The 27969-nt window shown below is 40.0% G+C and overlaps 1 protein-coding gene across 1 annotated transcript; it reads left to right on the forward strand.

Annotated features, from left to right (window-relative positions):
• Positions 1-1401: 1401 nt before the first annotated feature.
• Positions 1402-27670, forward strand: LOC149282392 (melanophilin-like). The gene is made up of 15 exons (XM_089498248.1): positions 1402-1511; positions 3645-3866; positions 7996-8126; positions 8790-8828; positions 9778-9866; positions 10602-10727; positions 11042-11243; positions 12235-12380; positions 14956-15135; positions 19857-20012; positions 20470-20562; positions 22716-22808; positions 23331-23388; positions 27368-27459; positions 27647-27670. The coding sequence occupies exons 1-15, from the start codon at positions 1402-1404 to the stop codon at positions 27668-27670; spliced, it is 1761 nt and encodes a 586-aa protein (XP_089354374.1).
• The last annotated feature ends 299 nt before the right edge of the window (positions 27671-27969 follow it).

Raw genomic sequence — 27969 nt, forward strand, 5'->3', positions numbered from 1 at the left:
ATTCCCTTTCAGAGGAGATACTGATCATCTTTACCAATGTTCAGCTCACTATATACTTTGCTTCTCTGTAATTTTGTGTTTTATTCTTAGAATAGTATCATTCATCATGTTTAAATGACAATCTAGGTCAAACCTTATGTCTAGCTTTCTGCTACTCAGCGTCTTGTAATACGCATAACCTTTTGCTCCAACATTCTACTAACTATAAGATAAAGTTGCCTGCTACACTGATCTGTGGGGTGCGTTGATTACATTTTCTTTTCCTTGAAACCTGAGGTACCTTGTTCTTCCACTTGTTGTGTGCAAAAAAAATGGTGGAAAAAGTGGTGGGAACAGAGACCAGATCCCGATTTCCTCCTCTTCTGGGGCCGCACTCCCCATGTGGGGATATGAAGCCACTTACTTCCCTCCCTGGTTGAACACTGAGGAGAGCTGGGTTGTCCTCAAAAGTGGTGTCCACTGAAGTCTTCAAGGAGTGGTGGCAGCCGAAAGGCACAGCTGACTCCCCCCGCCACTTAAAAACAACTCTTTAAGGGCTCAGAGCTGCTGTGACCTTTTCAGTGAAAAGGGAAAAAGTAACCATATCAGAAAAGCACACACACACACACATGCGCAAAAAGGAACTAGATTTCTGTATTTCATGCTATACCTGACCCAAGCCCATGGCAGGTAGTATGAAGTGTTCCCTCCTCCTACCAGCCATAGGCTAGGCTCATTTTAAGCGAGGGGTTGAAAAAAGATGTATTAAAGGGTCCAACGTGTTTTTCAGTGCACTAACCAGCCCAGCAAGTGTGAGTAAAATTACCCCCCCCCAGACAGTACACCAGCCTGCTAAGTGGCCATTTTGACCAAACCTTGGGGCTCTGGGAGTACTTTGCATCCTACTCGGCCTTGAGGTCAGAGGATTAACTTATCTCTTTTCTCATATGTACTCATTGATCTTTGCCAAAAGGCCCAAAGTAAACCATGAGTTGTTGCTTGTATCTCACTGATTTTGACAGGCAGCCCCTGCAGGGTTCTGGTATGGACAAAATTAATCTGACCCTGTAAAATGCATACACGATGCTTCTTGAATTCCATTTCACCAATTAACTGTCCATTGATAAGGACCAGCTGGTCCTTTTTTGAAAGGGAAACTTGAGTTATTGAGCATCATAGTGAAGTTTACAATGGAAAATATTTCTGTTAACTTCAACAAACCACACAGTGTTTACTATGGCCGTTTTTTTTATGTAATTGTGATATCAGTTTGTCCTGTGGCTGTTGGTCATCTTTAAATAATTTCCCCTGCGTTTTTTCTTTTCTTTTTTTTTAACAGGAGCTGCTTAGTACTGTTTCACTCCGAGCTTTGTACCGTAGAGTGCCACATTACTTTTGGGATCACCCAGGAAGCTTACCGCCATGGGAAGGAAGCTAGACTTGTCCAAACTGAGCGATGATGAGGCCAAGCATGTATGGGAGGTGGTCCAGAGAGACATCAACTTGCGCAAAAAGGAGGAGGATAGACTGGAGTAAGTGGACAAGAAACAGTGGCATCAATGAAGCGCATTCTATGGAACGATCACTTGTATAGCACACCTATAGGTACCTATAGCGAGGAGAATGGTCGGGTGGTGTGTGTTCACACTGTATTAGATATGGCGAAGGGATGGTGTTTAATGGGTGGAATGCCCAGTGACTATTAGGTTGATGATGCCTTTTTGATGGTATTGGAATAGTTAGCGTTATACAGAGGCTGTACTCTTTCCCTTTGGCACCATAGTCTGCCTAATAGAGTTCCGTGGCCACAAGAAAGATATGCTGCCGTTTGGGTTCTTTACACCAGATGTGCATGCGCCGCAGTCATACAGTCCTGACTGAGCTTATTTGTTTATTCACTGCACTGTTTTTGCAAATGAGTGAGACATATTATATTACAATGCATTATGAAACACCAATCCTTATGAGTTTCCCCTGCAAGAGGTCAGACTGGATAATGTGTAGTTAAATCTTGCAGTGGAACAGACTGGACCTTCATATTTAAGTTGGTGTGTTTTTTGAAAATGCATTATCTCACCTAAACTCATCTATAAGTGTTTTCTTAGTGAATAAGTGAATAAATATACTTCCCCCCCCCCCCGGAATCATAAGGTTACCAGGAGAAATATAGTAAATTAGCTTTTTGTTATGTTATTTACACAGAAAATCAATGACCAATTCATGCAATTAAATGCTATGCTCTACTTAACAGTTTGCTAATTTAATTATTAATTAACACATTACTATAATTAGCAAATTCATTCATTCTAAAGTGTTCAGATGAGTTTTATTGATCCTTTTTGTAATAACATAAAACATTTGTCAAGGCAATGATCCTGTTGGATTTTGGAAGTGAGTACTTTTACTAGCCTCACTCACATCCTACTAACCAAACATCAGGTTTGCCCCACCTTACCCAAACCCCAAAAGCAAACAGCTGCCGGTATGCGCAGGCAGAGCTCAATGAATCATCAAGGGGCTGTTAAGGAAGAAGCACCAGCTCCATAATGCCTTCTGTCTGAGGAACAAACGTCTCTGCTATGGAGGAGCAAAATGCTGTAAGTGTGCAAAAGGAGGCAAAAGTACTGGATGTCATTGTGCAGGCAATCGCTCAGCCAGTGCTGGTGTTGTCACCTTTTGCAGTAAGTAAATAACCTCTCCAAGATTCATTTCTTTATGGTTTGCAAGCAGAACTTGGAGGATGTTACCAAAGAAAACATAACTGTCCTGCATAATTAATTTTCCCTATCCTACAGTAATGCAACTACTTTAGTGGGCTGTTCCAAAAAGTATGGGTCCACTGCCATTGCTCGTCTTACTTTACTATCACATCCTACTTTTTAGAATGGATTGCCCTAAGGTCACAATCCCTGATCATTTAGGGAGGGGCAGGTAGGTCTGTCCCATTGTTAGAATGGATCTCATCATTACTGCCCAGAGCCAGCCCTTACATGGGTCTTGTTGGGTCCATGGCACCCAGGTGACACTTTGACAGGGGCATCCACTCCAAGGCATGTTCTTTCAGAAAGGGTCATGTTGCGTGACTTTGCTCTAGCAGCACTGTGTGTGGTCAGCACTGTGTGTGAGCTGCATTAAGGATAGGATGAAACTTCTCCATGGTAAGTGAGTTGTGTGTGTCTGAGTATGTTAGTGTTTCTGAGTATGTTAGTGTGTGTGCCTGGGTATGTTAGTGTGTATATGTGTCTGGGTATGTTAGTGTGTATATGTGTCTGGGTATGTTAGTGTGTATATGTGTCTGGGTATGTTAGTGTGTATATGTGTCTGGGTATGTTAGTGTGTATATGTGTCTGGGTATGTTAGTGTGTATATGTGTCTGGGTATGTTAGTGTGTGGCAAATGTCTTGCTTAATCCTGAAATTAATTTGGACTGCTGTAAAACATAGAGAATGAGCAGCAAGTTCAGATTCTCCACAAGGGAGGCACTTGCTTAAAGCAAATTAAGCAATTACAGATAGATCATGCTTGTCCTAGTTCCCAATTATGCCCCTAAAACATTATATTATGTTGTTTCTGTTTGTTCTAGGGCTGGTCCTGACATTTATTTTTTCATTAGTTCTTCATCAGCAACATAGTTCTCATTTGATCCTGCCTTTTCTTATTTGCAGGGAACTGAAATGTAAGGTGGAAAAGGAAAGCACGAAAAGAGAGCTACTGTGTAACCAGAGCCATCTGAACAGCACCCATTGCGTGCACTGCTTGCACCCTTTCCAGTTCCTGATCAACAGCAAACGCCAGTGCCTGGACTGCCAGTTCTATGTCTGCAAGAACTGCAGCCGCTACAACAAGAAGGAGCTGGGCTGGGTGTGTGACACCTGCAGGGTCACAAGGTTTGTGACAGTAACTGATACCCAACATTGTTGTTGTGGTTGTGGAGATGTGTGATAGTTGTTAAGTTATTAGATGTTTGTGTGACAGTTACTGCAATTACTTGGTTATGTGATTTCTGTGAAACCCTTGCTAACATAAGAAACACTTTTCTTGCCTTAATGACTTCCTTTCACATGACACTGTAATAAGAGATAGAAGATACCAGTGTTAAATTTGTGATTCCATTTTATTCATGAATGTTCTAGATATCCCAAACAGTTATCCACCACCCTCTCAATAAAGTAAGTCTTCCTTAAATTAAGTAGGGCTTTCTTACATTAAATAAAAGTAAAAATCTCAGGAGTTCTGTGGACCTCAAGCTGCTAGAATGAAATATTAGTCTGCGCTATTGCTGTGGGGGCAGCACAAGATTCCCCTAAACTAACAAACAACGTCTTGAATAGAAAACTAATTTTCCCTCACTCAGCTGCTCTAAAATCTGATGTCATCTAAACTTAACCACAGAGGTTAAACAACTAACATGGATCCCAATTATAGCATGTATAAAGTATAAACCATAACGCATTTCCCAGTGATCGTCATCACTGCTTTGTCTTGCCCTTTAACCTCTGTGGTCAAGCAAGGATTCTGTTATATTTTAGATCAATTAGTGAGGCAACATAAGTTTTCTTTTCAAGCCATTGTTTGTTATTTTGGGGGAATCTTGTGCTGCTCCCACAGCAGAGGCACAGACTAAAATGTCAAAACTAGTAGCTTTAGACCAATGGAATAGCCTACCTGTGCCCTCCTTGCCCCCAAAAAGTTTGTCTGTGCCGTATTTGTTTCCAAACAGCTTGTCTGTGTCATCTTTGCCACCAAAATGCATGTTAGTTCCACCAAATAGCCTGCCTGTGCCATCTTTGCCCCCAAGCAACTTGTCAGTGCCCCCAAACAGCCTGCCTGTGCCCCTGCTTACACCACTTAACTGCAGTAGCGTGGTGAGTCTGTCTTCATCTGTGCTGTGTGCAGACTGATTCAGCATGCATGATGTAATTTCCCGCCCGCTGTGGATCAGTCAGTGTGAGAGAATACTAAAGATCATCCAGTCGGGGAGGACAAGTCTTCGCCTGGGCCCCCTAGAGTCGCGGGACTGGGCTGTGCCCCCCCCCTGGTGAGTCGTAACGGGGGCACGGGATACCCTCCCCCCAAGTACACCACTGCCTCAAATATTTAGCCCAGGCAGGTACACCTTACATACTGTATGTGAAGAGAGTTGGTTTCTGTAAAGTAAAAGAGGTATAACAAAACACAAATTTGTAAACTGTATGTCAACTGGAAAAACACAAGAAATCTGAAAAAAATACATGAACTTAAGTTCATAAGTTAAATACATTAAAAAAAAATAACATTCACTGAGCTAATATGGCATAACTTCTATCACTATATACTGAGCCAGATATTGACGTGGTAGGCCTCTGCCTCTGAAACAACCTATCTGTGCCACCTCTCTTCCTGAAACAGGCAGCATGCCTGTGCCACCGCTACCCCTTAAGTTGTTTGGTTGTGCAACCTCTGCCCTTTAAGTAGCCTGCCCTCCCTTAGGTATGCTAGTGCACATAACTAATTTACCATCTAGTTTACTTCTTTTCATATGAAACGTAATAATAATTGAAGAAAATAGCACTGGTGTTCATCATGAACATGAATTTGTTTTCTTGCTGTCTAGATACATTCAGAGGTATATACAGTACACATACAGATTATACACATACTAATTTAGTATGCCATGTTCCAGTTATATACTTAATGCATTGCCCAAGAAGACCTTTCTAAACCTATTACATTTCTTTGTGATATGAATCACACTGATTAATCTTAGTTATTTCCAAGTGCCTTGAAGCATGACGAGTGGGACAGCTTTGCCAAGTCATTAGCTAAGTTAGGGCACAGTAGAACTATGGTACATGGGGTTGGTGGAATTTGGGTACATTAAGAAGACAGAGTACGTCCGTTACCATTGTCTTGGAAAATTACAACACAATTTCAAGACAATGATACATGTTTTAGAGATATTTGAAGCAAAATGATACACGTGGAACATTGAAGAAAAACATTCCAATGGATCTAATGCGGTTTTTTCCTATATTTAGTGCTCCTTGCTCCTTGCCTAAAATTTCTCCTTACGTATTAGGGTGTACCATATTTAAACATCATTGCGATAAAAGACAAGGGACAGTCAATTGAACATAGCTTGAGTTTCTTATTATCAATCACTGTGCCTATTGTAGAGGAATACTGTATGTTTTAACTGCTTTAAGAGTGGGGAACTGTCTTACCCATGTAACTAAGTGGGAAACTTCAAATCTTTGTTGGAAGGACTGCGGGGAACTGAATTCTTAATCTTAATTATGTGTTGATTAGGCCTACCCAGCGTTATGTCATTTGTGAGTACATAGTCTAAGCAGGCAGAACTTCTCTCTTTTTTTTATGCTCGTTGAACTTTTTACAGAGACTTTCAGAAGCTCCCATATTCCAAAGGGAAGAAATAACATAAAAAGGTGGATAATCACAGAATTTTGGAGAACATGAAGTTATAATCAATTGTCTCAGAAAATAACAAAGGGGGAATATAAGAAGAGACTGTAGAAAATGAGAACCATGACTATTTACACCAGTATTTGTAATAACAAGCAAAATACAACACTAATGCTAGTATGGATATGTCTTAATCTACTGCTACTACTACTGCGAAAGCCTTTGCACTGGCAGATTATCCATTAATGGATAAGCTGCCAGCCACTGCCCACATAGTAGATGTTGAGTTGTGTAGGCACTTTACCCTGCAATACACATACACATGCCCACCTAGTGGGTCAGAGGGTCTTAAAACGTTATGTTTTTAAATGGATCTTTTAATTTCATGCTGTACTTTGGTAATCAAACCATTAAGCTGGCTTTCTAATGCCAGATAAAAAAAAAACATGGGGCAAAAACAAACAGAAATTGTCCATTCTCTCTCCGTGCGTCACTTTTTTAAAAAAAAATTATTGTATGTTTCTTATAATTAATTTAAGTAGCCCACCCCATTTTTCCTTTCTGGTAAACTAGTTTCTGTCTGGCATAAACCTCCCACTTTCACTAAAGGTACTGGCCCATCATCTCAGTCAAACTCTTTTAGAGTCAACAGAGAAGGCAAGGTATACGGTAGATATTCAAGCAGATGATATACTGGCCAGGGATGTCCTCTGTGTTCTGATAGATACAGCTGTTACAGGTAAAATTACCTGTGTGAGCAGTGACACCTGTTGGTTGGAGCCGGTATTGCACCAGATACATAGGCTCAAACCAGGGCTACTACAATCAAATGACATGAGTAGTTTAAACACGCCGTAATTCCGGAAATCTGATAGTTTCGATGTTTTTCCCCTAAAAGACCGATGACTTAAATTAAACCATGCAAAGGACAGGATATTGCTCTATAGGCAGGCCTATCTTTCCCTATTTCCTTGTGCAAGCCTTATTATTATTATTATTTATTATAATATATTATTATTACTTATTATAATTAGCCTACCTAACCTAAACCCCTACTTCACTTTAACCCATGTTAAACAATTGCCCTATACAATGTGCAATTGGATATAATTCCATAACCAGCCTATCCAGTTTTTCCTGTTACTGATCAAAATATGCAAACAGATGAAAGGACGATAAGATTTATGGAATGCTATCTTTTCACTCAGTTCTTTAGAAAATGTTGTACAATCCTTAAGTGACTGTAACATGATAAGTTTGCTTTCTGAACACAATGTAGATATTGACACAATGGAAAGAAAATATAGCTGCTCTAGACGGTAATGGAATTTGTAGGTACAGTCACAAACTTCACGTGGTAAAACAGTTTCAGAATGAATGTGAATGTGAACAGATAGAGCATCACCAACATTACACTACATTGTATTTAAATGGCACCACCAGATTCTGTAGCGCTGTTATAATAAGTGGAAGTGAAAAGTAGTATTTTTATATCTATGATGCAGAAGTAATTCTGATTTTTGAATATCTTATGCCTTTGTTGGCATGCATCATATTGCTCCTGCCCTTTCTGCCATGTTTAGCATGACACACAATGCTATCTTTTTTTAACAGGACGGTGAAGATCGGCTCCTTAGAGTGGTATTATGAACACGTCCGTTCTCGTTTCAAACGCTTTGGCAGTGCCAAGGTCATGCGCCACCTGTACACAAGGATGCAGCCTGATTCCAGGGGAGGACTAACAGGTGGGTACAGTGTTCATTAGCATACAGTAAATAATGTGTAAACCAGAAACTTTTACTTAAGTTTTACAAAATATTATCAACCTACGACATGCTTTGGTTTAGTTACTATATAAGCAAACCCGAGTCTAAAGTTTTGTAAGAACCTGCAAAAAAAAAACATTACGGAAAGGGGAAAGCATCAGACATACATATTCAGATTCCCGGTTGCTGCTAGAATAATAATGACTTTGGGTGTTTAGGATGTGTCAACACAATCTTGTGTAATAGATTTAGAAAGCAGCAACTGGTGCACAGCCATGTCTAACATGTGTCTTTATTTTTCTATAATATGTGATCATCAGAACCCAGTGCAGGACAGATCATAATGAAAGCACTATGCAAACTCTTTTGTGCAGAGCACTCCTTTCTTTTTGTTTGATGCGAATGAATAATAAATTAATGAATAATAACAACAAATGTAGCTGGATAAAACCAATAATTAGCTATCTGGAATGCTTTGGACGATTGCTTTCTGGTGGTCTGAGATCAGAAGTATAAACAGAAGACAATATCTGGATTGAGGAGAACAGAATAGGAGCAAATCTAAGACTGAAGTCCAGGACTGTGGTCAAGTATGAGCGAGAACTAACTAACTTACTAATAGTACTGTATTTTTCTCTCCAGGTCTCCCGGATAGAGTGTACAGTATGCCTGACATCAACAGTAAGTTTTCTTTTTTTGCAAGTTAAACATTCATATAGTATGGGAATGATAAATGAGCCAGGTGTGTCCTACAGAGAGAGGTGATTTGGATCTTAGCATAGGTGATGCACAACTTATGTGTGCGGGCGTACCCGGGGACATCCCAGAGCTGCCCCTGCGGAGATCTCCTTCTCTTGCTCGTTACAAAAGACAAAAAGGGGGTGAAAGTGAGTAACTGTGCTTGGAGACATGGCTCTAAATATCCTCAAACGGGATGGGGAGTGAAAACCCTGGCTAACAAAGACTTAAATAACTGCCCGTGCTTTTGTGCATTAAAAGCCATACAGGGGGACTTGAGTTAGAAGGAAGAATACCATGGAGCTATAGGTGTGGGTGATCTAACACCAAATTAAAATAATGTGCTTCAAGCTCCTGTTTTACAGTTAACCAACCTTTATCAAACCAACTGCAATACCCACTTGTACCTAACCCAGCTGCGCCCTCCACTTTACCAATCCCAATGTTATACAACGCCACCTTGCCCAAACCCAATTGTTCACTTCTTCACCCCCTCCTCGTTGGTTGGCACCTGTACAAATATTTCCAGACACGTCTTCCCATTCTCCTCATGTCTGTTTTCTTTCTGTAATCAGTTTGTTCCCATTGTTACCATTGTTTGATCACGCTTTCATTTAAGACCACCAAACTTCCTACGGCCTTGATTACTTCCCCACATCTTTCAAATCAGCTGCAACCTCATTAGGCGAAAGTCCTTTTGCCCCGGCCTGCACATACCATTTGACAAAGCCAAGCTATACAGTGGGCTATGACGCAAAGCAGCCTTATTTATGAGATCAATGTATAAGGGATTTTGATGCCGAGAGTTAGGTGGACAGCACGTGTAAAACAGCAGTATATCTTTTATGAACAGTAGGAATGATGGTCAAATGTTACTTTCCTTTTTCACTAGGAGAATATCTGCGGCAGGCCAGGTCTGGGATGTTTCCTGATGATGATGAGGACACTGTGGACAATTCAGAGGCCCAACGTTATAGCATGGTACAAACTCAGCTCTACTCCTTCCCTGCAGTGATTGGCTTCAGTCCATATAGCAGTAAAGGGGTGTCTTATTATTATTATGTACCACAGGAACTTGTCTATCAATAATGAATAATGAAGTCCTTTACAATTGTTAATAAGAGCGAGATGGCATGACTGTGAGAGGGGGGTAGCAAAGCTGGTGGTGTCTTAATTCCAAATTCAGTGATTTAGACCAGTTGTCCTCAAAGCACCTTGATGGTCCAGGTTTCATCACTGTGCTTATTGGAATAGAACGTGGTAAATACTAAATCTCACCTGTCAATGTGCCTTGAGGTTTGGAAACCACAGTCCTTCATTCGCTGTTCAGCTAATGAGCCCACCTCACTTTTGCCATTAATAGATAACCCCTTTAAACAGCCGTGTCCTAGAAAGACAGGTTATATATTTAGCAAGGGAGGATATAAAATATATACTTTTTTCAGTATTAAAAGGTGTGCACACTTTATCATCAGAGCCACACTAATTGTTTACTGCAAGTTTGCAAAAGCCGCTTAGTGACCAAACACAGTTTCCTGCACATTAATGAAAACCAATAGTTGATAATAAAGAGAACATGACCCCGGATTATATGCAGACAGTATGACCTTGTGTAATTTTTGGTGTAAAGGAACCTTTAATGATGCATGACGCTTGCGGCAGGGGTCTGTGGGATGCCTTTTTCCACCTTTCAGTTGCTTTCCTTGTCTCCTAAAGATGCGTAGGACCAAGCGCCTGCTCTCTGTTCATCCATTTGACTTTGAGATGGATTCTGAGTACTCGGCTCAGTCTCGCAGGCAGTCCATACAGCTTTCTCCAACTCTAGAGCAAGATGTTTTCCAGGTATATGTGGGGTGTAGTTCTGTCTCTGATTTCTTCTTCCCCTATTTCAGCTTCTTCCACCTTTATGATTTATGAAGATTACTTGACATGTAACTCCTGTGGTGTTTTGAAGGGTATGACCTGAAACATATTGAAAGTAATATTAGTTGGTGGAATCTCATTCTATAATCAGGAAGGGAAGACATAACAGAAGAAACAATTCAGCAGTGACACCGTGTGCATTGGTTTTATAGCGAAACATTGTGTGGCATCACAGTGTTTCTTAGCCCAAGTGGAAATGTTTTAGAGAACTTTTGTATTACCCTTTCCTGTAGTCATTCTCTGAACACACCAGTTCTGGGAGAGATCCTGCCCAGAAAGAATCACTCATTGCCGAGGCTGAGCTGGCATCCATGTTTCACCATCTGCTCCAGGAGCAAGGACAGAATGTCGCCCCTCCGGATCAAGAGTTCAGCACTGAAGTCCGTGTAACCGTCAACTCTCGTCGTCGTAGCCTTGAAAACATCAAAAGGTCTAGTAAGTATAAGAGATTAAAGCTAGATGTCCAAAATTGATGTTTTTTGCACGTTAATGCTCTGAAGCTACATCATTCTCACACCACATTATTTCTATGGAGTACATAGTGTCAGCAGGGTCAAGTGCAAGACACATGTAGGCACAGTAGTAACTACAAGACCATACGTTGCAGTGTAACCATAACACGCAACATTTATTAATCACAACACCTTGGCAGGATGATGGGGCTTAATGACAAACCGGTAACAGCTTCTGCCTGCATCTTTGGATTGAATTACAAAAGAGCTGAACTGTCTCAGATATGTTAGTTACTCTGTAAAATATCCATCTTGTTCCAAAAACTCACTGCACTCCCATTAAAACACAATTCCAGGGAGTTGTGTAACTGGAGGAAAACTAATGGTGAATTGGGTGGCGCAGGTTTCCTGCAAGTTGTGTTGGGAAGCTTAGCCCCCCTTTTGTAGTTACATTTTAAATTGATCTGTTCTGTATGGGAACATTAACACATGGCGATATTAAGGGATTTATACTAGCACTTAGGTCTTGGAAGATACATGATAGTCAATCTGACACATATGGACATTTTACATTAACCATAATAGCGCAGAATTTTATAGATTGTGTCATCGTTCATTTAAACACACCAGCTGCCAAACACCAGCAGAACCTTCATCTTAAAACACGTAGCAGACTTGTGTTCTAGTTCTTGGTTGACTGAGATATGAGAAGTGTGAGATATGATCTTGTTTTCTTTATTTCCATAAATTATCCTGCTATTTACTTTTTCTTTCAGAAGTGTGTGTTGCTTTTTTCATTGGTTGCCGAGTCCTTTGAAATGACAGGATTCAATTTTAACTTGGTCAAATAACCCCTCGTTTTCTTCTCCTTCCTGCCTTATCTCAACCTTCAGACCTTCCTTCTCTAACCGAATCCTCACCTAATTACCCACACCCAGATTCCCAACTAACTCGCACCCGATATCTCCCTAAAGGCAGTCCTTCCCGTGCACCTAAGGGGTCACAGTATGCTGGGGACATGGACACATCTGAGGATGAAAGAGGTGCTGTTCCTAAAGCTCCTCCAAGGCGCAGGAGCCGGGCATCCTCCCAGGAGAATGTGCATCATTCCGCTCCTCAGGTAATAACTTCACTGAGAGCTTGTGATTTGTAACAATCAAGGATCCGCGTGTTGATTTGAATACTAAGTGCAGGGATTTCTTCCAGAAAGCTTGTTCTAAGAACCCATTATATATATTTTTACATGCATTCTTATTTATATAGTGTAAACAGGGTATACTTAGTGCTTTACACTTAAGATTACAATAAAAGGTAATGTATGAAGTAAGTGCAGTGCTTATGGAACCTTAATAGGCACAGTAGATATGTATACACTAGTAATTCCCAATACACACAGTTTATTCATATTTATTTATTTATTAATATTTATCTAACCCTAGTTACATGAACATGATCTGATTCTCTAACCATGCAATTTTCCGGTGCTTTTTGACCTGTCCTCCAAGCTCAGTCTGTGATATGGTCATGGCACGTCTGGAGTGTACCAGTCAAGGTGTGTGATTAGATGAAGTCATTAGACTCCCTTTTCATTCAACACTTGCTAATTGGAAACGCTGCTAGGGTTCACTTTTGATGTAAATGATTTTCGTTTTCTCACTTCTCTCTCAAGCACCTTGAGGTCTTTGTATATTTTGTTAATTAGATTTTGTGTGCCTTGTTCTTGGATTCAGTGCCTCTTGAAGCAGAGCTAGAGATGAAACATCATCTTAATGACTAATTACTATTAAATAAGACCCTCTACGACAGGAAACGTGCCAAGTAGCCCTTTTGTTTCTCTTGCCTGGAAGCAAAATAAAGTTTTCCAAAAAACATAATTTAAATCTATAAAGACATTTTTGTGATATAATGCTTTATTTGTTATGCAATGGTAGAGGACCATTGAAATGTACGTGAACTCTCAGTCACATCCAGTATTGACGTGTTTTAAAGCACGCAGTCATGCAATGTTCATAGACGTTGGCAGTAGAATACTACAACTTGGAAAATGATAATGTTTAGTGCCACCTGGTGGTAAGACAGCACCTTGCACCTATATGGAGAATGTATCATCATCATCATCTACATGGAGAAGTAGCATCCAAGGAAAGGTGATTTATATAGTGGATAATATATTTTTTATTGCAGTAGACTGTATGTATATTATTGCTTTAATCTTGTTTTTTAAATTAAATATAAACATTTAAAAAGTTAATTGATTAGTGAGTTGCAGCTGACCTTAATCACACTGCATACAATATTCATTATGTATAAATAAAATAAAGGGGTTTTTATAACTTTGAAATGAATTGCTTTTATTGAGATTTGCCTCACACATCAGTGTCACAAAAAAAGATACAATGGTTAACAGAGTCAAATTGTTTTTACTATACACTGGTTATGTATCACTACATCATAGAAAATATATTAAGAAAAGAATACAAATAAAAACAAAAACAGGTTATATCAGTTTCCTTAAACACGCTCTGTAAATTAAGCACAGATTTACTATACATAGAACTTTGTGAAGATGACTCTCTGTTGCTTTCATGAGGCATACAGAAATGGAATATAATTGGTGTAGATACACAACTAAGCTCCTTGAAGCTGTAATATAGTCCACAATATAGTCCACAATCACACTTTGAAGCAACAAAAGCATTACCCGTACTTGGGTTACACTTGTAAATTTAGTAAAAACAAATGCAATCATTTCTGATTACTTTTAAAAACAATGTTTGAATTTTGTACGGAAACTATTCACTATTCAACCATACAGATTATTTGGTTTAATTTGGAATTCCCAACATGGAAATCTAATATTTAACTTATCGCAACCATGAGTCAGAGGAGCTTTCTCGTCTGGTCTAAATCACTACCAGGAAAGCTGGGTAGGCCAGTAGATGACATTCTGTTTCATGCTGTGTTAGCTGGTCAAAACAAAAAACATTCTTTATTTAAAGCCATGAAGTTAAAGGGATGCATTATTATAAGTTACTATTCTTATAACCCATGTGTGTGTCTGGGCTGGTAGAAGTTGGCTGGTTTTGAGACTAGATGATAGTCTTATACCAGGCAGGGGAATGAGCATGTTTAATAAAGGGATATTTTCAAGATTTGTTTTTTTAGTTATAAAAAAATAACGGTGCCTTGATTGGACATTTTTTGCTGGTGATGGGTATTCTGTGCAGCTGTATAAGACCTGCTTCTTTACTCCACATGTTTGGGGTCTGCTCTTAACATGGTTGGAGTCCTTCACAGTGATCGCAGAACCTTTGGTAATTGTAATGGTGCATTCTTTTGTGGTGGTTAGAACTGGTTAGATTTTCATCTAGGCAGCATCGTCATACCTTTGGTGCCAGCTAATGCTTGCAATCTGAGCACATTTTATTTCACATATGCTTTATCTCTCTTTACTGGGATCTGGCATCTGTAAGCATGACTTTACCAATCTGCCTTTTGGTGATGGGATCCTACTTATTTGCTCCTCTGTCACAGATTTCTGAACTCAATAAACGCATGTCTGCCATTGAACGCATGTTAAACCGTCTTGAGGAGAGAATGTCACTGACTTCAGATGAGGTAACCATACTGTAACCTATTGAATCATGCACAAAATCTACAAATGAATGAACCATTGTGACCCTGCCTAACCTTAGTCCTTAGGCCCTGGAACACACACAGATGCTGATCTGGAGGAGGAGACCCTTAAAAGAAAGCTAGGAGAACTTGCCAGTAACATCAGTGATAAAGGAGGGTCATCGGATGAGGAGAAAAGCTTGAAACGAAAGTCATCAACGGGGTCTTTCAAAGATATAAACGCTGTTCAGTCTCAGAAGGTAAGGAAGGAATTAAAAAGAGAACTGAAGCGTTGATTGTCGATTATGGTCAAGTACATTATACCCAAGAATGTATTTCTTCTGATACTGTCTATGTATATAATTATAAATGCTTATTTGCTGCTTTATTCTAAACAAAGACTTTAGCTGCATTCTGAGGCGAACAACAAAAAAAAAGATACACAGGGCATTAAACCTTAATATAAATACAAACCATGGACTGTCTGTTTTGGGTGATGTTTATTAAGAAATAACAAATGTGACAAACCAGGGTTCTAGAGTCAAATCCCTGGTGCATTTCAGTTCCTGTGAATTTACAGAATACCACCAGAGTTTATGTCGGGGAAGCATTCTATGCAGTTGTCCTATTGTCTTGTCTTTATTGACACCTTGACTTGTATTGATACTTGATTGAGTAACTTGCTCTGAAATAGGAATACCAACGGTAACATACTAGTAGCAAGCACCAGATGGGAGTCATGTATATGATCCCAGAAGGGTAGGAGGGGATCAGCTTCAGACTATGTAACTTTAAGAATCTACCTTTTCATCCTAAAACACTGTGGAGGGAGCAAAAACCCTGAGACAAAGGGTCAAAGCATAGGACTCACCGGGTACCGATTTAATGGGATGTGATATTGATGTTGTTGTCTGGTTGGCAAATAAAGTAAATACGGTGGTATGGATTATGTTTTCCTTATAATAAATTCCACATTTTTATAATTATGGTGATTATATAGGAATTTTCAAAGCAATAATCTAGTAGTATTAGGCTAGTGAAATGCTATCAGGAGAAGGCTCCTTTTGGTACTGCTAAGTGCACCACCACCGCCAGCTTGGCCTCCTCTGGCACCCCAATCAACTCCACTCCACACCATGGATCTATACATCTAAATATAACCTGCTTACCTTGATTGGCTTCACTTCATTACTGTATGCAAGCAGTCCTATATTATTACCTGACTCTGTTGAGCACCTGCCCCCTGTTTGAAATAAATCCATCTGGCCCTGCATGAAGTATTCAGACCAGCATGGGGCCTATTGTGCCCTTGGACGGAGCACCCCTGAAAGTTACCTTTCTGACCCTGGATTTCTAAACATATAACTGTGCAGGAAGGGTAGAAAAAGAAGAAATATTCCTAAAAAATATATATTCACATTATATATATATATATATATATATATATATGTATAGATCAGCTGTCGACATGCAGGAAGTCTTCTTTCTCACAATTGATGGCACAAATTCTGCTCGCTCCTGATCTGCCACTGACCAATTAAAAGCAATCTCACACTCTGCAAAGGTACCATACGCTTACTTTTCCAACATTTCAGGTGTTCAAAGTGTTATGTCTGTTTTAGGGATGTGGAAAGAGGTGGTTAGGGTCCAGGTGTTTCCACCAGGCCGCCTTACAGGAAGACCAACCTTGTGGCATCAGCTTTTCCCCCACACTGGAGTTTAAATAGAGCATATGTGCAGCGCAGTTGATTTTTCAGCTCCCTGGGCCAATCGGGGATAATCAGACAATTTCGTGAACTGACCCATGATCCCGAATGCTCCAAAAAGCAGGACAGTGTGCCACCTACCCAGGACAACGGGACAGTGCCTGATTAGGAGGCATGCATATTTATACGTAATTCTTTGTGAAGGTTGCTAATATTCATATTTTGTGTCTCTGGTTCCCTTACCAGTACCGTGCCACAATGATGGAGTTGGCACAACTGGGTTTATTCCCACATATGCAGATACTTGATTCTGCTGACTTAAAGATGCCAGCTGCCTGGTACATTTCTAAACCGATTTTATCTGAACCCCAAATTGATATGTAGAAAGGCAGAAAATTCTATAACTTTGAGAATAATAATCTTTAAACCCCACCATAACAGACATGTATTTATGTTTGAAGATTCAGCCCATCTAGTATGCCTATTATTCCCAGCTGTAAAGACTCAAAACCTTAACTGGCCCGTTTTATAGTGAGAATAGCCATATGCCTATTCAGTGCACACTGTTATTGTGTTAACCTCCACCACTTCTACTGAAAGACTGGTCTCCTGCCCTTTTAGTAGAGTAAAACATCCTTACATTACATCTAAGGACCAGAACCAAGGCCAGATTAAACTTAACCCCTTAAAACGATCACTCCTTCTCTGTGACGTTAATATGTGATATACTGTAATATAACCCAGTATGATAAGAGAAGCATCTGGATCGAAGTATTCAGCAATCATAGCGTTGTTTTCTTTCTAAAGCTCATCCTACAGAATCACATTATGGATATTAAACGTTCCAGTGAGCAAAGGACTGTTACTGGTGAAAATTTAAAATCAACAACTAATGAGTTAATACTAATCTCAAAAAGTTCACCAGAACAAGAAGATCCTTGGCTACTGGTAAAAAGAAAAGCAAATAATAACAGGAACACCTCCTCTTCAGCCTGGTGTTGTAAGGACCTGCTAATGGCAGCTCTCTCTTCCCACCGTAAGAGATGATGCCTTTTGTTCTAGGCATAGCGTAGAAGATACTTCTAACAGATCAAAGTGCCTCTTGAGCAGGGTTGGTTTTGAGAGCTCTCAAGGAGCTGTGCCAAAGCTGGAAAATTAATGCAACTCCAGCCCTTTCTGCCCCAACTATACGCAGCTCTCTTCTCTTTAATAGAGAACGTCAGCAGAGGACACTTCTTCAGTATCAGAAATTGTAGAGCCTTGTTTCATGCTAATGGATCCCTTTAGCTCTTTCTACAAAGAAAAAGAAGTGTTGAGTGTGTGATCTGTGTGTTTGTGGGTTTTCCTTAATTGTTTCTTATAATAGTAGGTGACAGGCATGTTTCTGTTCGCTCGTTATACCTAGTGTATGTTTTTCTTAATAGAAATGTACTGATCTGTAGGTGGTTTGGAAATGATGCATGTTCCTCCAACACTAGAGTACATGCAAACAGGCTGGTTTAAAGTTTGGTTGCTTTTAGGTTGCCCTAATAGTGTACAATTTCTAACAAAAGTGCACTTCACTCACTCTTACGTCAAAACACCTCAATGAGAACCACTATGTTGATGGGATAGAGTGATTTCCTTTTTTTTTTACATTTTAAAAGTGCATGTATCAATGGTAAAATGGGAAACCCGAAGAGCTGGAAGCATAATATGGAAATCTAGAAGTTTTTTTAGAATATTTTATATATTTGTTTTGATTTTGTCATTTGCCATTTTTAAGAGCAGGTATAATGTGTCCCTGATCATATATTAATAACAAGAGATTGCAATCCCACAACAAAATTGCCCACTCTTGGAGGTTTGTGGTTCTCTGCCCTGATTGGATAGTAATTTCTTCCATCTGCAGAGAACAGCGGCTCAGGCTCTTTGTGACATCACAGCCAAAATGCTGCGCACCATTAACGCCACAGAGCACGCCATACAGGAATCGTTGGGGGACGAACGCCAACAGGGCATCATCCCTAGTGCCAAGCCAAGAGGCAGCAGGGAAGCACAGACTGAATTCCAGAACCTTGAGGAAAATGTAAGGATGAGGAATAAATCTGCTCTAGAACCATGTGAATAGCGTGCCCATATGCCATTTCTTTTTGAATACAGCACAACTAAAATCTCAAACTATGTATCTAACCAGAAGGAAACAAAGGGAGAGGCTACAATCCCAAATAAATTCAAATGATAAATCCAAGCATAGCTGGGTGCTGCAACGCCAAAAGGACCCGGTCCAGGTTCCAAATTGCGACACAAAAACCGATAGTTGCGCCAGCCGACAGCAGTATCACACCAGGAAGTCCATGCATGTATAAAAAAATATAAATTTATTAAGCGTCCGTGGACAATAAAATTGAAAGGAATAACAGTACGTGAACCTAACCTCTACTTTTTGCCAAGCCCTTTAACTGGCCAGCAAAATCTGACTTGTCACCATTCGGTGTTTCACCAATAAAACTATATTATGTTTGTTTACCCATGGTGGCTCCTGCCACTCCACTGCTCAAACCTGTTTATATCTCTGGATCGATTCATTGCATCCATTCCTTCTAGGTCTCCCTTAGAATCCTTTACTCTCTTCGGTTTACAGCTTTCAAACAGAAAGCCCAATGCCCACTCCGTGTCTCTCTTCATCATCAGATTTAAAGGCTCCCAACTGTATAAAGTTGTATATTAGGGCCCTTTTTTCAGGTGACACTTCTCACTCTCCACTTCCAGCTCATACGTCTTCAGGTTCCCATAGTATGTGTATTATGTTTTTGATGCATCCCTAGGACCATCATTGACAATGGTAAAATGTGTATCTGTGTTTCTATGTGTTTTATTTAAGACCGGCTTAGCAGCTCTGATTTTAAATATTTAACATTGTAATAGTAAAACTTACCAAAGCATTAAAATAATACCAGGTTCCAGCCATGACGGTTTGCAGACAGGGCTGAAAAAACCTCCAGAATCCAACAAGTTTTCCTTGTTTTATTGATCTCTATGGATGTATCGATGGACACATGCCTTCTTGGCTCTTAAAAAACATAATGCTTATTTTCTTGTGTGTAGACACGGTTCTATTTGCATATATACAAAATTATGTATCTTCCAACAGCCACAAACAATATAATTTAGGTTATTCTTTGTAATCATGAAAATTATAGACATGGTTTTGTCAGAATGCTATTTTAAGGAGACTCCACTATACAACTGGTGAGGAATGAGATATTATATACAAATCTTAATTCCTTTTCCAGGTGTATGTGGCAGCAGAGAAGGCATATGGACTAGAGAAGAAGCTTCAAGACCTGGAAGAGCGAGCCCGTCACAGCGGCACCACCGACTCCGAGCTTTCAGAATTGGAGGTCAGCGTGGCGTCGGCAATTGCACAAGTGCAACAGACGGAGAGTGAGGTGGGGGGCACAGTACAAAGCAACAACCAAATACACTAAACACTATAAAAGGATCCTAGTCTAATCATATTTCTTGGCATTGTTACAAAAAGCAAAATCGTATAGTTACTAGTTTGCATCAAAATGGAGTTCAAGAGAGTAAGTTCAAGAGAGTAAGTCTAAAAACTGGTCCTGGATTTATTTATTTTTTTTGAAGTGATTACATTCTCAGTGCAGATGCATGTCCAATCTTTGGCATTTGCCCTCCATGTGCATATGTAATGATTTTTTAAAGGTCCTTTAATATATATATATATATATATATATATATATATATATCTCCTTTAGCAACAATACTAGATGCTATTGAAGCGTATATTGGCTAATATTTTTGTATTTGTTTGTTTTTTTTATATATTTTACGGCACAGAAAAAGTCACATTGAAAAATAAAATAGGAATATTTTTGTTGTTTCTAGGTTTCAGATATTGAATCTAGAATAGCAGCTTTGAGCGCTGCAGGACTTACTGTAACCCCTTCAGATAAAACAAAAAAGAAATCAAGCCCGCGGGTAAGAATATAGATACTTTATACGGCTAACAGGTTTATATTGTATATTAAGAATTTAAATTAAGAATTTAAGTACCAAACCCATTATATAGTGTTTTCTGCTTTAACTAACATTGACAACAACAAAAAGTATTCCTGTTGCTCCATAATGGTGCTGTTCCACATCTATTAATGTATTAGGCATATACATTTCTGCATATCTGACATTTTATACTTTGGTCATAAGGTTTAAAGACCTATCCGTGCAAGCTTTTGTGTCACATGACAATTAAGTGTCCTCGGCAAAACTAGGAATGAAATTAGACATATACAATGCAATCTTGTTTTACGTATGCATACAATTGTATAATATGCACTACACCCAGGGGAGGGCTGGCAGCCTAAGGCCTGGGGGGCAAGTCTAGTCAACTGGCCCATTGCACCATCAAAGCGGCTGCGAGCGACATTGAAAGCGGCCGTCGTGCGGCAGTCACTCCACCAGCGCCTAATGAAATTAAAGTGGCCGGCGTGCACGCACCGCATGCCTCAGCTCTTCATCCAACCACTTTTAAGACGTGGGAAGAGGAGCTGAGGCATGGCCATTGGGTCTGACTGCCGCATGATGCAGGGGGGTACCTACAGTATTTGGCACCTGTGGCAGACCCTGTATGTGGCACCCCCCCCACACACACACACACTTTAAAACTGCATAGTTTCTATGGTTAGGCAAACATTGACAGGGGTACAGCATATTTGTTATCATTATATGCTTGGGGATTACGCGGTACCACCGTCAATGTGTGCCTATGCATTGAGCCAGACACTGACAACCCCTATCACTATATACTAAGCCAAACATTGATGTGGTGTAGGCTTACCACTTTAGTGACTGGCATAGTATATAGTAGGGATGCAACGAAATGAAAATTCTGGACTGAAACTAAAAATTCAGCATTCACTTGGCCAAAACTGAAAGAAAAAAAAAGAATTTTTTTTTTAAATACTTTATTAAAAGTAACACCAAAATTAGACAAAAAAATCAACAACAATATTAACATATATATATATATATATATAACAACAATCACAATCCTATCATGCCCAGGTTCTAGCATGTGCTGGCTGACTTAGCATGATAGGAGTGTGATTGCTGTTTGCAATTATATATATATATATCTATATATATTAATACTGTCATTGAATTATTCTGTCCAATAAAAGTGTTAACACACCGAAGTTGGACCAAAAAATAATTTATAACAGCAATCACACTCTTATCATGCCTAGGCAGCCACTACATGCTGGAATCTGGGCATGAAAGGAATGTGATTACGGACTCCCTATGCCAAGCTATCCCCCAACACTTACACATCCATGCTTTCTGAAACCCTCATTCACAAACATTCAGCATAACACCCATCACTCTCACACACTTACATTCAGCATAACACCCATCACTCTCACACACTTACATTCAGCATAACACCCATCACTCTCACACACTTACTAATCCACTCTTTCCTACCTTTTCTTCTTTCACTCTCACTTTTCCTCCTCCTCCTCTTCTTCTTCTTCTACTTCTTCTTCCTGTCATTCCGGTGCAGAGAGCGCGGAAGACGGTGGGCGTGGCTTCAGTGTTGTGCGCCGGGACTTGACATCAAGTCCCGGCGCACAGCCACAGTTGCCGTGCGCATCGTTTCTGAAGGCGTGCCGGCATGGTGGCACCCCTCAGATGCGCGGCAGCCGGGGCGGACCGCCCCCTCCCCCCCCCGCCAGGTACGCATGACGGCCGCATTCAATCCTGCTCGCGGCCGCTTAGTTTTTAACTTTGCGGCCGCAGCCGCATTGAATGCTCGTCTGCCGGTCGTCCGTCCGGCCCACCGGCCCGGATTTAGGGCGGCCTGGGGGGCAATTGCCCCCCTGCCCCCCGGCCCAGCACGCCCCTGACTACACCTGTGCATAAAACCAAAGCTTTATAAACATATAAAACATCATATTTGTGTCTGATGTTGATTTTGGTGGTTGGTGGTAGCCAGTTTGTGGTACAATGTGATCTGTGTGGCTGACAGTGGTATATGTGGCTGAGTGTGTAGTAGAGCAGTGTATTTGTGGTAGTGTATGTGAGGTTGAAGGTCTTGTGTGTGTCTATTTTCTTAATATATTTTTTTCTTCTAGGTTTGTGCTAATGCCATTTCCCGTAGTACTGAACCATTCATACCGTCACCTCCTGAGGGCTACAGCTTGACTTCAACTCCTAGCGAAGCCAAGGTTAGAAATATTTTCTCACCTCGTGAGAAGTTGCTGGGGCAGGGGTATTGGACTGAGTAATGAAAGGCAGTTTAATACTAGTTGCTCCTCTTTGTACAAGGCGTTGGACCGTGTGAGATCTCAGTGCAGTGTTAGATTATACGGTTTGGCACTGTGGCACACATACTGTCCTCTACAGAAAGGAGGACACCTTTTCTGTAGAGGTTCATTACATGTATGAGGTTCAGTATAATTATAATTTAAACCTTTTCTGTATATAGTGTTACATATGTAATGATTTATTGCAATACATTTTAAGGAGGGATAAGTATTTGTGAGTAGATCACCTTCTGTGAGCTTAATTATTTATAAATTAATTGTTTTATGGTTTTTATGAGTTGTCTTACAGACCTTTTGAGTTTATCTGCCTCTAAAAAGGTTTTTTTTTTCACATGTATTGTTTACTTTTAAAATTAATAGGGTTATAATGTTATATCAGGCCAATTCATATATGTTTTATATTATGTGACTTGTGTTCATTAGATCCTGTCCATGCAGGAAGCCCTGAGGAAAAAGTTCAACATTGACACTGAGGTGCCAGGTAAGCAGTTTTTCTGTGAATTACTATACACATATATGAGTTTAGTTATATTTAGATGCAGGAGATGGCCAGGATGTAGTATAAGTGGCTCATAGACACAAGACAGCTGAGGGACCCATTCTACAAGTTAGGCAGAGGTCCTACATGTACAATTGCAGGTAGGATAGGGAGTTTTTTAGCCAGTTCAGCTTGGTACAAAAGGAGAGTAGGAGTCACAGTTTAGCCCTGCCACGCTGATGAGTCAAAGTGAGTATGAGATGTGATCACCTTTCTTGATTTAATGTCTCATAAGAAGATGGTGAACATATGCTGAGTGCTGAATCTATTGTCATGTAAATTAATGCATTCATTAATTTGATGTTTGCCTGAATGCGTGTATTTGTGTGGGAGAATTTCATCATGAGGCAAGGGTACTGTGTTGAGGTTAGTATTTTGTCCTGTGCATAATGCATACAGATTTTTAAGAAAGTAAGAGAAATTAGAGAATTGTACATGAATAGCTGCCATGCTAGGAAATGACAAAGCGCTTCAAAAACAGAACAAAATGTAGCTACCATCTAACCACTAACCCCCACCAGGACCATGGTACATTTTATCAGCCTCTAAAAATAAGTTGCAATTTATTACACATTACATATTATAAGTTACTTTGTTAATACACACTTGGTATATCAACACATTTGATGACTGCATAGAACAAGGTGTAGTGGAAGGAGGGGGTTGGATACCGGTATCTTGGACAATATCTGACACCATTTCCACAGGTTGCTAGTTAGTGGCTGCTTCACCTGCCTGTACTTAACTTTGGGAAACTTCAGACATCTGAATAAGTGATATCTGACTTTTTTCTAGTTTTCATGCTCTATCTTAGCCGTTAGATCATTGGGGGGGTAACATATTAGTACAATGTATAGCTGTTACTAAAATTGTACAGTGTACAGTGTATTGTAATTGTAAATTGTACAGTGCTGCAGAATATCTGGGCATGTAATAAATGCTATATATTGTGTAATAATTACATTATTATAATAATAATGTAATAACAATGTTAATAAATTACAACCTGTTCTGCACCTTAGCTGATGTTCAGCTGTGACATGTATGCAATTAATGATACTCTAAGAGCTAGGCCTTTCCTTTGCAATATTTTTGAAGACAGACCCATTGAAATGACCTACATGTTTCCAATTAACCTTCTATGTCTGTTTTATCTCATAGCGATTACCACAGTTATTACGTTCCTTACAGTTGCATGTCTGTTAAAGACAAAGGAGCACAGCAGGGCAATACTAATTTAACCCATTTACTATTGGAAAAACATGTATTTCTACTTGTTCCGCAGTTTAAATAATTGGTAATACTGGCAAATAGTTTTTTTTTACAAACTCCCAGTAAGACGTATGCCTTATTTGTAAAACATTATTGTTGCCATTTATTGCAGATTAACGGGGGTTGCCATCATAGCTTTTAGCATTGCTAATATTATATACCGTATTTGCTCGATTATAAGACGACCCTGATTATAAGACGACCCCCCAAAATCTGAATATTAAGTTAGGAAAAAAAAGAAAAAGCCTGAATATAAGACGACCCTAAAGGAAAAAAGTTTTACCAGTAAATGTTAATTCATGTAAACTATTTTTTTAAATAAAAGCTATGATTGAGAAAAATTATTTTTTTTGTTTTTATTTCCTTGTATTTTCCAACCTGTCCCCCAGTTACGCACATCTGCCCCCAGGCTTCCCACACCAATATGGCACTGTGGCTCATGATATGCCTTTTAACACTCTATATGCCACTGTGCCCCATGGTATGCCTTTTGACCCCCTATGTGCCACTCTGCCTCCAGAAATGCCTTATACCCCTATATCCCATTCTGGCATTTAGGGGGTTAAAATGCATATTATGGGGCAGAGTGGCATATAGGGAGGTATAAGGCATTCCAGGAGGCAGAGTGGCATTAAGGGAGTTAAAAGGCATTGTATAGAGCACTCTGCCTCCAGAAATGCCTTATACCCCTATATGCCACTCTGGCATTTAGGGGGTTAAAAGGCATATTATGGGGCAGAGTGGCATATAGGGAGGTATAAGGCATTTCAGGAGGCAGAGTGCTCTATTAAATGCCCCCTTAACGCCACTCTGCCTCCTGAAATGCCTTATACCTTCCTATATGCCACTCTGCCCCATAATATGCCTTTTAACCCCCTAAGTGCCAGAGTGGCATATAGGGATATAAGGCATTCCAGAAATGCCCTATGCCCCCATTTAGCGCACGCACGCGCACGCACGCACACACACACACACACTTACCGGTGCTTCCAATTTCCTGCTGTATTGCCGGGGCAGCGGGTTGACGTCTCCTTCCACTGCAGCCGGAAGGAGGTGGAGTTGGCAGCGGGGGTTTGTCTGCGTCCGTTGCGGATACCTTCCCCGGCTGTCAGAGATCAGAGTTTCCCGCACCGTGCAGACAACCCCCGCTGCTAGCCACACCTCCTTCCGGCTGCAGCGGACGTTGTCTACGCGGATTGCGTAGACGTCAACCCGCTGCCCCGGCAATACAGCAGGAAGCACCGGTAAGTGTGTGTGTGGGGGGGGGGGACACGAGGATCCAGGTCCCCTGCAGCGGTGCGGGGGATCTGGATCTTAGTCTCATAATCAGACCTCTATTTGAGGTCTGATTAGAAGACGACCCCGATTAGAAGACGAGGGGTATTTTTCAGAGCATTTGCTCTGAAAAAAACCTCGTCTTATAATCAAGCAAATACGGTATATATCAGAACTACTTATTGCTTGTTTTCATTTTGCCTGTTTAGGAGATATCTTGTTTGAGAGTAAAGAATGAAAGGTTGCAGAAGGTTGCAAAACCAGGTTTACTTAATGACTTTCCTATTCTGAAGCTTTCTTCCTTCTCCTCGCCCCCACCCTGATAAAATCAATGGCACTGAGCTATAGGTAGGAGAAAGCATAACAGAGAGGGATAAACATGCAACCCCTGAGAAAAGTTAAGATGGCCATTCCCATGGCATTGCCATACAGTGGATTTATAGTATATCTGTAAACACCACAACGTGTATTTATTTAGTGTAATGAAGTGACAAATGTACTGTTTGGGACCAAAAATAGAGTTGCAGTAATTTGCAAGTCAGAGCAGCCAAAGTACAAACAAGGGTAATTTGCTCAAACATTTAGAAAACACTACAGCAGGCCAAGTTTTATGTAAATTGCATGAACAATATGTTGAAGGCATCCCATGACACCTAGGCATACCTTTTTCTTCTGGCGACAAACACTTTACATTCTGATTTCTGTTAGTTGGTCTTTAAAGAAGACTGTCAAAGTAGGAAGTCCTTTTCAAAATGTTTAGTTTCTAGGAAGCCTTATGGAACATTGGATGGACCCTCCTACATAATATAATTGTAACTGAAAACCTTAAGACTGCAGATAAAAATATGTTGTTTCAGATTATTTATAATATGGTGTAGCTGTCCATTGTATCCAATGCTTTAATCCTCTCATTGAGGCTTTCAATCTATGTTTCTGTACCTGTGGTATACTGTAACTGTCCCTTGGGGTACTTCTAATGGAATAAGAGGTCCTTTAAATTCATCTCATGCAAATACAAAAGTGGTACACTGTTTTATATAGAGGACCCCGTGTAGGTGCAATGGTTGAGTGAACGTAGATAAACACTACTTTAAAATGTGGAAGAGGCACCAATAGACCATGGCGCGTCTTCCACCATAGACCTCACATTCTCATATGTTATCAAGTCAAATCGTTTTGAGAATGTTTTCAAACTCTTTGAATGTAAGAAGGTAGTACATAATGATTTTAATAGTTGTGGGTCTTGAATGTCCATACCTTTTTTAGCCCCCATGTTGCATGTTCCCCGACGAGAAAGAAATGTTATTTATTTTATTAATCTATGTGGCCACCAGAGGTTAGGCTTGGTATTAACACAGTGGCTTTCTTGTTTCAGATGGTGCTTTTGAAAGAAATGCTCTTTACCGTGGCTCACTGACACAGCGCAATCCCAATGCAAAGAATAAAAAGGTTGATCGTATCTTTGCGGTAAGAATGTACAGAGAGAGAAAAAGCGTTAATGTGTAAGACAAATACATTTGTTTGCAACTATAATGGGCAATTGTTAGGGCAGGTTATTTGTTTTTATTTATTTGGGTTGGGTTTAGGATTTGGACAGAGTATGAGTTATATTAATGATACATGCTGATTTATTTTATTTCTTTTGTCTTTGTAGAGACCTGTTCTCAGCCAGCGATGAAGCTCAGATCCAAGATTCTTCCAACCCAGCTGGTCAAAAACTTGTATATATATTTTAAACCCTTCTAGTTTTAGAAGACTGAGCTTTCCCATGACGACTGTTTATGGGTTCCGATGTTCAGCATAGGTTTGAGTCAAGCATCAGTGAAATAAAATAGAAAGGGGGAAGTGAAACAAGGATAATGAAAAAAAATGAGATGCAGGAGATGACTTATTTTTGTGGGCAAACATAGAGACCTAGATGCTGTGTGTATCTGCTTTGTCTTGACATATAACATGTCCTACTCTAGATATTACAGC

Source organism: Sceloporus occidentalis, unplaced genomic scaffold (genome assembly GCF_023333645.1).
Source record: "Sceloporus occidentalis isolate IW3139 unplaced genomic scaffold, rSceOcc1.0.p SCAF_117, whole genome shotgun sequence".
Taxonomy (NCBI): Eukaryota; Metazoa; Chordata; class Lepidosauria; order Squamata; family Phrynosomatidae; genus Sceloporus; species Sceloporus occidentalis.